Raw genomic sequence first — 12,792 nt, 5'->3', positions numbered from 1 at the left:
GAAACAGTAACAAAGCTGTTTACTGCTTCGAATCAATGTTTTCTCTCCGTTTTAGCTTGTTTTCTCTGTTTAAACCTGTTTTCGGATTTAACGGGTTTAAGTGTTGTCTAAACACTCCAAATTCTTCCGGAACTCTTACAGTTAGTCAAATGCAATGGATTGTCACAAATTCTTACCCTATAAACAGTAACAAAGCTGTTTACTGCTCTGCATCAATATTTTCTCGGTTTTAGCATGTTTCGGAACAAAAGGGGTAAAAGTGGTGTCTAAACACTCTGAATTCAATCCGAACTCTTATAATTAGTCAAATGCATTGGATTGTTACATATTTTGACCCTAGAAAGAGTAACATAGCTGTTTACTGCTTTCAATCAAGTTTTCTCTCCGTTTTAGCCTGTTTTCTCTGTTTAAGCTTGTTTTGGGATAAAACGGGTTTAAGTGTTGTCTAAACACTCCAAATTCATCCCAAACTCTTCAATTAGTTAAATGCATTGGATTGTCACACATTCTGACCCTATAAACAGTAACAAAGCTGTTTACTGGTTCGCATCAATGCTTTCTCGGTTTTAGCCTGTTTCGGGACAAAAGGGGTAAAAGTGGTGTCTAAACACTCCAAATTCAACTCGAACTCTTATAATTAGTTAAATACATTGGATTGTTACATATTTTGACCCTAGAAAGAGTAACAAAGCTCTTTACTGCTTCGAATCAATGTTTTCTCTCGGTTTTAGCCTTATTTATCTGTTTAAGCCTGTTTTGGGATAAAACGGGTTTAAGTGTTGTCTAAACACTCCAAATTCATCCCAAACTCTTCAATTAGTCAAATTCATTGAATACTCACACATTTTGACCCTAGAATCAGTAACAAAGCTGTTTATTGCTTCGAGTCAATGTTTTCTCGGTTTTAGCCTGTTTCGGGACAAAATGGGTAAAAGTATTGTCTAAACACTCCAAATTCAACCCGAACTCTTATAATTAGTCAAATGTATTGTATTCTTACATATTTTGGCCCTAGAAAGAGTAACATAGCTGTTTACTTCTTCGAATCAACGTTTTCTTTCGGTTTTAGCCTGTTTTCTCTGTTTAAGCTTGTTTTGAGATAAAATGGGTTTAAGTGTTGTCTAAACACTCCAAATTCATCCTGAACTCTTACAGTTAGTCAAATGCATTGGATTGTCACAAATTCTGACCCTAGAAACAGTAACAAAGCTGTTTACTGCTTCGCATCAATGTTTTCTCGGTTTTAACCTTTTTCGGGACAAAATAGGTAAAAGTGGTGTCTAAACACTCCAAATTCAACCCGAACTCTTAACTATTCAACAACCAAGAAAGGTTACTCCTACAATGCAGTAGTCTCTTCTTCATACAATAGGAAAAACTTGGATAAGTGTTCCAAGTTATATCTTGCCTGATTTGTTCAAGACATATTTGAAGCAACTTTTACAATGTTTTGCATGATGCAAATATCATAAAGGTGATCGAGAGAGTTTTGACAGAGAGCGAAAGATTTAGGCTGGCAAAAGCAGCTCGATGTATCGCGTTCTCAGTTTGTCCAATAAGACTATGCCCAAAGTAGAAGTTCTTTAATTGGCATAAGTTAAAATATTACATCTATTCCTCTGTCTCTATCCATTCCTCAAGGTACTTACTAATGTCGTTGTGAAAAACATTGCATATGTTCATTTTTTACTCCGAATGAATAAATAAAAGCCACATTCGACACACTCTGTGACAAGAGAGTGTTGACATTATGTTGTGTGTGTTTGCATGAAAAAAATGTCGACATAGTTTCGCCATTCCCCACTTTACCTATAAGTCCCAAACACCAAACCTAATGCATTGCTCATCTATCTTTCTTTTTCAATTTCTATCTCTACTAACATGTTAAAGGAAACGAAAACTCTTTTCCTTAATTTTGCTTATATGATTTATGGTCATGGAAGTTCCGAGAGAAGCGTGGCCAGAGAGAGACGAACTTGTGGATTTCTTTTCTCTCTCTCTCTTTTTTTTTTCGTTTTTGTTCTTTAAGAGTTTCACTGAATCTGTTGCTTGATAAGATAGAACAACAGTCCATGATCGATGTGAATCCTTACACATTTTCCCTAACTACATCGTTTGCATCTTCTGGATGATGCAAAATATTAGCAATGTCTGATCTCCGCAGGGCTTAGAGAAGTATGGCTCTTTCATATGCACCACAAACAATGGCCTAACATCTAAAGTGGGTGGTAGTTATTTAAGATGAAAGCCGCAGAGGGTAAGTGAAAGAGGCTGATCCTTGTTTTGATGATAAGGGACCTTATCCTCTAAACCTTTTTGAGACCTTTTATTTTCTAAAAATAAATATATAACTAAAAGCTGAAAGAACAAAGAGCACGTAGATTTTTCAAATCTTGTGCTAATATTCCTCATCCACAAGAAAAGATGAAACATTCATATTCACCGCACCTATCGCTTTCGTTATCCTCGTTCCCACAAAACCTTACCATAAGTCCATGAGAGACACCAGTCTTTTAAACGATCAACTCTTTAAATCAATGCTATAATACATTCACCTAAAGCAGTAGCTTCCATAAAAGAGTCTAATATATAACTATAAATAAAATCTCACTATCAGTACTCTCCAGTCTCCGCTTCTCTTCACCAGCAAAATGTCGACCGCTCCTCTCTCCGGCTTCTTCCTCACTTCTCTCACTCCTTCTCAATCTTCTCTCCAAAAACTCTCTCTTCGTACTTCTTCCACCGTCGCTTGCCTCCCCTCCTCTTCTTCATCCCCCTCCTCCTCTTCTTCCCGTTCCGTTCCAACCCTTATCCGTAACGAGCCAGTTTTTGCCGCTCCTGCTCCTATCATCGCCCCATATTGGGTATACACATTTAACATTCATCTCTTTTTTCTTAACCTACGTTATTTCTTACATAAATGATAGATATATAGTTACTCTGTTGGTTACTTAGTTTAGTGATAATAGGGTTTATCTATATCTACATATACAGGAAACTAAATTTACCCTTCCTTTCGACGTAATTTTTTACTTTATAGTAAGTTCTTTTCGCATTATATAATTAGTAAGCTGGTAATTTACGGACGGTTCTTTTGTTATTATTTAAAAAGCTAAATGGTTCTTTGTTATTCGGTATTTCAAATCCTTACTATTACGAAAAACTTCCAAAAATCCTGGAAAAATGTCACGTGTATTTCACATCCTTTTTTTATTATCCTTACTATTAGTATCCGTGTTTTACTTTTGGTCGTTAGCGTGAGTGCGTGACACTGAAACAATTACCCAAATTAACAAATCTCAGATTAGCTTAGTGTTTCAGCTTCCAAATGCTTTTAACGATTCCGATCCAACTTCACATTTATTCCTCAAACTACTTGCTTCGACATTTAATGATGTCAAAAAAACAAAAAATGACATTGAAATATCAAAAAGTGTTATTGCCTCTCTACTCAAAAATCCGACATTTTTAAATTTGGGAGCTGGAACGTACGTAGGATCCACGTGACAAAAAGAAAATAATTTGCTAGTATCTTCGCCAAAACGATTTGTGAAAACTGAGACGTGTGTGTTATGCATAAACCATATAAGAGAGCGTGTGGAGCATAGTCATGATGAAGTCGCCATCTATATTTATTCATTCAACCTACCGATTTGGCTCCTAACCACATTACCGATCTTCCACCCCAAAAAAAATTAAAATCGTATAAAAGACGATAAAGATTGTACTTTCATCGTATAATAAAGTGTTGAACTGGTCTGGTTGATTGTATTTTCAACATTTAAAACACGAAAATATCATATACTACTGGATTGTCTTCTAATTTTATTTGGTCAACCAACATGCAGAGCGAAGAGATGGGAAGCGAATCATACGACGAGGCTATCGAAGCTCTCAAGAAGCTTCTCATGTAAGTAAATACACCTCTTTATTCACATATACTATTAGCATATAATCAGATTTAGTAGATTGAAAAAGACTAAACTCATTTTAATAAACTAATAACGGGGTGTTTCAGTACACCAGTTAACAATATATTTGTGATTAACAATGGTATATATATATATATATGGGCAGCGAGAAGGGAGAGCTAAAGACGGTTGCGGCGGCAAAGGTGGAGCAGGTCACGGCTGAGCTTCAGACAGGCACTTCGTCCGACAAGAAGGCTTCTGACCCCGTCGAAACCATTAAGCAGGGCTTCATCACTTTCAAGAAGGAGAAATACGAGTATATATATATATATATTTTCTGTTTTCTTTTACTTTCTTAATTATATCACCAATTTAATGACTGTAGATTTTAACTAGTTCATATTTTCAATGTTTTAATTTGCAGTGCCAACCCTGAATTGTGGGGTGAACTCTCCAAGGGTCAAAGTCCTAAGGTACGTAACTAAAAATCATGATTCATTTAGTTAACAAAGAAGTATATATACAGCATATTAAACAATTAAAATGTTCATGGTGGTGCAGTTCATGGTGTTTGCTTGTTCGGACTCACGTGTGTGTCCATCACACGTTCTCAACTTTCAGCCAGGAGAGGCCTTCGTGGTTCGTAACGTCGCCAACATGGTTCCTCCTTTTGACCAGGTTAATCCAACACTTACTTTTATCTTTACATAAACTATCTTCAAGACAGAATCCTTCTGTCTTAGACCATGCTACTTGACTTTTTGCCTGAGGAGTCCTAACGTTGACTTTTTCTATGGGGATTGAACTTTGCAGGTCAGACACACTGGAGTTGGATCAGCCGTTGAATACGCGGTCTTGCACCTGAAGGTGAAGGAACTCCTAATTCTTTTATAGTTAGTTCTTCATATGTAGTTTTAATGGGCCGGGCCATAAAGGCTGAAGATGGGCCCCATCGGGTTTTCCATCTTAGGGAAATATTGTAGTTATATATGATATATTATTGTATAACTAAAATAATATACATATGATACAAATAACACCTTAACAAACGACAAAAACCTGAATTTAATGAAAAAATGAGATATATACTGAATTTGAACATATAACATTGTTAATTTTTATGAATAATATTAATAAAGTTCATGTAATTGATTTTTCTTTTATTTGTGAATGTAGGTGGAGAACATTGTGGTAATAGGACACAGCGCATGTGGTGGAATCAAGGGGCTTATGTCTTTCCCCTTCGATGGAAACAACTCCACGTATAATATCTTCTTACCCATTTAACTAACTTTTGACATCAATTTTTTAAAGGAAAAAGTTATGAAATGAGATTATATATATGTTATTAACTGCAGTGACTTCATAGAGGACTGGGTCAAAATCGGTTTGCCAGCCAGGACTAAGGTTCTAGCAGAACATGGAGATGCAAGCTTTGAACACCAATGTGCCCAATGCGAAAGGGTACATACATATATGTTTTCATTCTATCGTCAATCCAGAATCCAATATATACATACGAGCTGAGAGATGAGATTTTAATATATATATTAATTAATCGAATGCAGGAATCTGTGAATGTTTCACTAGCAAACCTGTTGACATATCCGTTTGTGAGAGAAGGACTTGTGAATGGAACACTTGCTTTGAAGGGAGGCTACTTTGACTTCGTTAAGGGTGCTTTTGAGCTTTGGGGACTTGAATTTGGCATCTCCGAAACTAGCTCTGTATGAACCACCAATCCATCATCATCATCATCATCATCATGACCATCCATCATACATATATATATATATATATATAACTACGCCATATGTAATTTGTAACGTGCCTCTTTGGTTGTGATGAGATATATATCTCTCTTCTCCTCTCTACCAACTTTCTTTATATCAATAAAAAAAAAAAAGGAAATCGAGATGATGATATATAGATCTTTCGCGGTTTAAGTTTATGAAAATTATTATGTTCTTTATTTATACCAAAACGGTTGTATTATTTATGGTTTGATTTTATTTTCTTATGTTGTTTGGTAGGTTAAAGATGTGGCTACCATTCTACATTGGAAGCTGTAGGAACTCTTTGAAGCCTTTTTCCTGTTTTCACATTTTCAATTCAGTCATACCAACTTGTTGTTTCTATGTAGATCATTTAAAACAAAAAAAAAACATTCGCGTTATATTTAATAATTAAAACAAAATGGTCTTTTGGTTTTGTTTAAGTAAGAGAGATCGAATTGAAATTTTAGGTGACAAGAATTCTCTTCTTTCTTTCCCAAATTTGAAGCCTATTATTGCATGCAGTTTGAAAATAAATCAATCACCGGGACGTACTAAACACTATCTGTAACAAATATGAAGAAATTGATTGACTCGTAAATAAGGAAGGTCATCCTTAAATTAAACGTCTCTTGGTGGACAAGACTTCTGATAGTTTTCCTAGTTCTAACGCTTATAGTTAGTTACCATCGTTTGCTGATTTACCTTTTTTGAGCTCTGTCTTTGAAGCCCTCACATGTCCTAGTAGTACTGGCTACTGCTTTTTATTTTTATTTTTGTGTATTTCATTAATATAAAAACATTTAGGAAAAGACCTCGAAAACCTTTTTTGTTTTGATACGTGAACCGTATCATGGAGTAAAAAATAAATAAATAAAAATTAATTAATTAAATTAAACTAAGGGGACAGTGTGAATGGTAATTAATTGTCACACGTTTTAATTATTACTTACAGAAAATATTATTATTATATTTGTACTGCGTTTATGACTCTGGCTTATTATTATTGCTTTGTCTCAGTAACTTCCGAGTGTACATGTCCTCTATTTTTGTTTTCTTCATTTCTTAATTATAACCACCACAAAAAATTACATAATGTAGAAAAGGGAAAATAATTTTGAAAAAGTAGATAAAATGCAGCCAATAAAACAAAAAAAAAAAACATTAATAACATTGTCCATCAATGAAATCCATCATGTAGGTGAGTGTGTTAGGCTCAAAAGCATCCTCATGATGACCCCAAAGCGACGAACTCGCTTGATGGACATGGCCAAGACCTTCGCTCATAAGCAATCTCTCATCCCCGAGAATGCTTTTATTATCAAATTTCACATTGAATAATCTTTCTTTGGATGCATCTGTCATATTCCCCAAATTGTTCATCTGATTGCTGATCGATTTGATTGTTTGATTTTCTATTCCAATTTTTTTACTTAGATGTGTATTCCAATAGTTCTTCACTTGATTGTCCGTTCGACCTGGAACTCTTTTAGCTATCAAAGACCACCTGTACATATATATATATACATCAAGTAGCTAGTAGAGTTATATACAACTAATCGAAAGTGTGCGATATCTTTTTTATTATTTTTATAACAGAACCTATAATTTATAGTATCTTTACCTATTACCAAGCAACTTGTGGAGTCTAATGATAAGATCTTCTTCTTGGTCTGTGAAATGGCCTCTCTTTACGTTTGGACTAAGATAGTTCATCCATCTCAATCGACAGCTCTTTCCACATCTCTTCAAACCTATTCCATTATTCAAATGCTTTTTTAAATAAACGTCTAGAGCCTATAAAAGTCTAAAGGCATCTCCATAAGTTATGATTTTTCCAACTATTCCCCCAATCACAAAGGAAGCTAATTAACAATATGAATCTATGTGATCATATATGTGACTTCTTAACTTAATTAAGCTCTTTTTGAAATGGGAAGACAAATGCTCAAAACTTCATTTTAGTTAAACCCCGTAGTTCCAATTTTACCATCAAGAAAAGTGGAGAGAGAGAGAGAGAGAGAGAGAGAGAGAGAGAGAGAGAGACCAGTCTTTTTGGCAATGCGGTTCCAATGACCTTTGCCCTGGGCTTTGACATAATCCATGAGGATCTTGTCCTCCTCAACTGTCCACACACCTTTCTTATTCTCATGGTTTCCTTCTTCACCACTTATCTTTTTTCTCATTCTACTCGTTTCTTTCGGTGAAGGGAGTGAGAGAGACAAAGAGGTTGCAACCAATTGGGGGGAGAAGAGAAATTATATGATAGACTATATATCGAGAATATATAGCTCTTATATATATTCAAGAGTAGACCTACGTACTCAGCTACATCTATGGAGTGCCGCCACGCCAAAGCTAGCTCTTATAATAACATTGTCATTGATATACTATATGTTTGCAAATTTAATTGAGCTGCTTTTTTTTAATAGTTTCACTAACAACAATTCAAAATTGAACTAATATTATAATTAAAGAAATCAGAGAGGGAGAAAGAACGGACGTCTTCTTCACATGCTTCACTTTTTTTTTTTAAGTTGGTTTTGATATTTCTTTTGACGTCTCTTTTTTCCTATAGATAAACATTTTTAAGGCAAAATATAACACAGATTCATATTTTCGTAAAAAAGAATCCTAAATTTTTATTTCTGGGAGTATTTAACATTTTTAGTTCTTTTAATGCAGCTGGAACGGATCTTCTTGGCAAAATAATATGGAACCGCATAAGATGGTCTAGAGGTACACAAATAGATCACGTGAGTATTAACAAGATTCGCCTTCGATTACTAATTTGGCATCGAAGTTTCATGTGTCAGACCAAATATTTATCATATCTCAACTGAAAAGGTAAGTGGCATGAAAATTAGTGACGTGATTACGATGAGATTAGATGTTTAACATACAGTATAGGGTTTGACTATCTTGGGATTATAAAGAAAATTATCGTTTGAAATTAAAATTATTTTTACAAAACTAAAGAATAGAACCTTCCCGGTCTTGTCATTATATCTATGAAATTTTGGGCCATTATTTAAAGAGATAAAGTAAGCATAGATATTTTGCACAATTAAATTTTTTGAAAATACACTAGATTGACCCAAATTTGGGTAAAAATAACTCAATTGACATACTATAGTATCTCATTACTAGATTGATACAAGATTTATGCAAAAAGACCAAAAACCCAAAAAAATAATAATTAAGTTTTTTTATTAGAAAAAAAGAAAATTTGAAATAAAAAAAGAATAAAACAAAAAAAGAAAAGAAAAATATAGTGTATAAAATAATAAGTTAAAATATGATTTTTAAATATTTTTATTTGAAAATATGTTTATAAAAATATTATGTATTAAAATATTATTTTTTGAAAAAAAAAATCGAAAACATGTTTTATAAAACTATAATGAAATAAAATATGATTAAAAATATTATTTAAAAAATATATCTGTGTTGATGTTTAAAATATAATTTTCTTCAAATCTCTAGAAAAAGAATATGATTAAAAATCTGATATATAAAATTATGATTTGTCAAAAAAAAACATGTATAAAATATGACTTAAAACATATATCTATGTTAATGTATAAGAATATGATATATAAATAGAAAATAGAGAAACAATTAATGATTTTAATGACGAATATGGCAACTAATCTAAACAAATTTGGTAACAAACATCAGATATTTGGAAGCTAAAAACAAAACTGTTATAACAAAAAACAAATTTGCCATAACATAAAATAAATATATTATGACTATAATTACATCTAATAAATCTGTTATCAAACAATATATTTTTTTAAGCCAAAAACAAAGCTGTCATAACATAAACAAATCTGCCATAACATATGGTTTTAATGTAGGTCTCTTTAGCAATTTTAAAAAACTTTAACAAAACTGTTATCAAACGACAGATTTTTAGTTAAATTAAAAAATCTGTTGTAATATGAAATAAATCTGTTATATCTAGACGTCAAACTAGTAATTATTTTTCATAAAAACATCTGTCACAATACGACAGATTTTTAGCGAAAAAATAAATATGTAACAACTGTAAAAAAATAAATCTGCCATATATTATGAAAGTTTGTGGTGTTTTTCATCCAAAATAAATCTGTCGGACTTGCACAAAAAAATCTGTCGTGCAAAAACAAATATGTCGTAAATAAACAAATCTGTCACAACTAGTCCGACAGACTTTTGAAATTATTTTTATTTTTTTTTTAAATGCTGGAATTATTTTAAAGGGTAAATTTGATTTTTTATTTTTTCCTGACAAAGCAAAAAAGGGTATTTTAGGCATAAAAATAACTTAACTAACTCTCATATTTTATGAGTTAATTAAGTAATTAATCTCTTAATTTGGGTCAATCTAGTTTTTTCCCTTAAATTTTCGACAAGGAAAAGTTGTAATAATTCTCTGTCACCATTAAATACTTGTAATAACTCCATGTTTTTTTCCTACACAAAATCGGTATGTATGATCTTATTTATTTATTATGGACAAGTACTACGCGACTCCAAACCATATACTTATATATATATATACATATATATACTTTTTTATATAAATAATAAAATACAGTATAAGCGTATATTTTGGTGGTTAACGCTTAAGCATACGTATCCGTAAGGGCTTCTGTTGGTACATCTTTTGGAGTGTTCTCTGTGCTTTTCCTATACGATGATACATAAAATAAGTGGAGCGTAGTTAATTAGTTTCCACAAATTCACAACCACAATAAGGCCCAAACTCCTTACCCATGATATAATGGTTCCTTCGCGTGATTCCACAATATATAGACCCAATCAAAAGCCGAGATAACAAGAACAAAAAAGTAGTCCAAGCCAAGAGGTTCTGGAGCGCTCGTTGTTACGCTCATATATTTTCTGGTTAGTTTCTTGGGACTTAACCGCTGCGCATTTTTTTTCTTTTTTTTAACCGCTGAGCATCTTTGTTCGTACGACGAGCGAACGAGAGCAACAATCGGGATAAAGTTCGATAGTTGTATATGAACTTGCGTCGTGGAACAAGTCCCTACATTACTTAGAGCCATAATTGGGTTTCTGAAGTTAGAATAATTAGGTTTGCAAAAGGTTATAACTAATGACCCGTATGCTAAAAATGTGGGTACTGCTGACTGCACAGTGCATATACTATTTTTCTCGGTTTTGGCCTTTTGGGTCACATGAATTGAACTCGGTCAAAGATTTCACGTGCATGTCGATGCAGATCTGCAGCGACTTCTCCTTTTATCCGAAACAACAACTTTCAGGCTTAACTCAACTATGCCAATTTTTTTATTTTGTTTTTAATAAATACATGCCAATATTATTATACAAATATTTACTAAGATACGAACAAAACTTTTTCATTTTTTTTTAATTTTTTTTTTTAGCTTTTTAAAGTTTTGTTCGGTCGTTTTCTTATCCTGCCACTACTTTAATTACTTGTGACAGTCTAATCTTCTTGTTTTTTTTTTCTCCCTGACGAAAAAGAGAATTAACATCAATTTTCATATTCCTTTTTGATATTTTTTTATCCCATAATTTTATTAACAAAAAAATATTTATGTGTAATAAACTGAAAAGTTTTATATATACTTTTATTCAGTTGTTATATATGAACAACATATGTAAGACCAACTTTCTATTAAGCATACACTCTTTGACATAAAGAAACTTTTTTTGTTTGTTTGTTCAAACTATACGCCGACTGACAATGTTATTAACTAAATTTTCTTATTGTGACATTCATAATTGGCATGAAGATGATGTCAGTACACTTTGATTTCTGGTCCAATAATTACATTTTCCCACTCCAACGTATTGACCTTTGTTAACTAATAGTACTCCCGGATTAGAGTATATATACTCCGATCCAGAACTTCAAACACGATAGACAAACAAATATAATCTATGCCGAGATTGTAGATATGTAGTTACTTAGCTGATATATAAAAATGGTACCGATGTACTGAATTTGGGTCCAAAATAACCAATAATCGGATGAACATCTATACATATAAGCTAGGATAGCTACATAATTTAGTTTGAGGTTCTCACATATATGCATATATAGAAACTGACATTTAAAGAATATGTCCATATTTAATATTTAAATAACGAAGTAGTATATAATTAAGCCAAATAAACTAATTAGAATGAAGAAGAAAAAATATTGTTGAAAATGACATATTAAAACCCACAAAACGAAAAAGCTTAACGAAAAGGTAGCAAAATGACCAGGAATCCCATGATTTCTTGAACTATATTATATCCACTCATTGTTTTAATAAACAATTATATTTGATGCTACAATTTTTTTTATCAATTTTTTATGTTTTTCAAAATAATTTTAAGTATATATATTATTAACCTTGAACTATTGTCTTTTCCCATATGCAATTTTTCAATATTTGACAAAAGTAGATCACATAATTTTATTGGGTTTGGAACAAATAATTATCCAAAAGAGAGTTGTGAGAAGTGGAGCCGGCACACGTCGACCCCTAGCCCCTTAAGGGACACCCCATGTGGTCACGTGTAAACGTTTGTTTGTCATAATAGAAAGTTTAAGTTTGAAGTATTCGGGAGAGAAGTCTCATCACATAGAAGATAGAAGCGAGAGTTAGCCTCTTCTTTAGTTGTTTGTTGCAATAAACACAAACACAACTTCCCCATTTTCTGCTTTTTTTTTGTTCAACTCTTACACACTCCAATCACAATTCTCAAACCATACATAAAACAATAAAAGTAATCTCAAGCAAAGAAAAAAAAAAAGAAGATGGTGATGAAAACTCCAAATTAGTAAAGGGAAGAGAAAAACCATTTCGAATATATTGAAACGGTTTTGGTTTATCCAGAGGAAATGAAGGAGAAGGCGGAGAGTGGCGGGGGAGTAGGATACGTGAGAGCAGATCAGATAGATTTAAAGAGTCTGGACGAGCAGCTGCAGAGACACTTAAGCAGAGCATGGACGATGGAGAAGAGGAAGAGTTTGAGTGATGGCGAAGACAACGTAAATAATACCCGACATAACCAGAACAGCTTCGGACATCGACAGCTTGTGTTTCAGAGACCGCTTCTTGGTGGTGGATATAGCA

The 12,792-nt window shown here is 32.9% G+C and overlaps 3 protein-coding genes across 4 annotated transcripts in view; 2 read left to right on the top strand and 1 right to left on the bottom strand.

Annotated features, from left to right (window-relative positions):
* The first annotated feature begins 2,546 nt into the window (after positions 1–2,546).
* On the top strand, positions 2,547–6,087 carry LOC104773611 (beta carbonic anhydrase 1, chloroplastic-like). Its single transcript, XM_010498261.2, has 10 exons — positions 2,547–2,864; positions 3,849–3,910; positions 4,078–4,227; positions 4,336–4,384; positions 4,473–4,589; positions 4,725–4,778; positions 5,088–5,173; positions 5,270–5,375; positions 5,480–5,638; positions 5,945–6,087. The coding sequence occupies exons 1-10, from the start codon at positions 2,652–2,654 to the stop codon at positions 5,981–5,983; spliced, it is 1,035 nt and encodes a 344-aa protein (XP_010496563.1). The 5' UTR covers positions 2,547–2,651; the 3' UTR covers positions 5,984–6,087.
* A 723-nt stretch (positions 6,088–6,810) lies between these two features.
* LOC104773610 (transcription factor WER-like) lies at positions 6,811–7,937 on the bottom strand. The gene is made up of 3 exons (XM_010498260.2): positions 7,734–7,937; positions 7,311–7,440; positions 6,811–7,193 (listed from the first exon to the last, which is right to left on the bottom strand). Exons 1-3 carry the CDS (start codon positions 7,870–7,872, stop codon positions 6,851–6,853), a joined length of 612 nt encoding a protein of 203 aa, XP_010496562.1. The 5' UTR covers positions 7,873–7,937; the 3' UTR covers positions 6,811–6,850.
* A 4,317-nt stretch (positions 7,938–12,254) lies between these two features.
* Positions 12,255–12,792, top strand: part of LOC104773607 (serine/threonine-protein kinase HT1-like) — an 8,338-nt gene continuing 7,800 nt past the window's right edge. Inside the window, exon 1 of one of the 2 annotated variants that reach the window (XM_019242707.1) lies at positions 12,255–12,679. In XM_019242707.1, coding sequence (XP_019098252.1) covers positions 12,558–12,679 — 122 coding nt within the window. In that variant the 5' untranslated portion in view covers positions 12,255–12,557. Of the gene's footprint in view, positions 12,778–12,792 lie in introns of both variants that reach the window. The other variant, XM_019242706.1, reaches the window with a different exon arrangement.

Source organism: Camelina sativa, unplaced genomic scaffold, assembly GCF_000633955.1.
Source record: "Camelina sativa cultivar DH55 unplaced genomic scaffold, Cs unpScaffold00590, whole genome shotgun sequence".
NCBI classification, from domain to species: Eukaryota; Viridiplantae; Streptophyta; class Magnoliopsida; order Brassicales; family Brassicaceae; genus Camelina; species Camelina sativa.
Note: the sequence above shows the minus strand (reverse complement) of the source record. Positions and strands in the feature narration are given on the sequence as shown.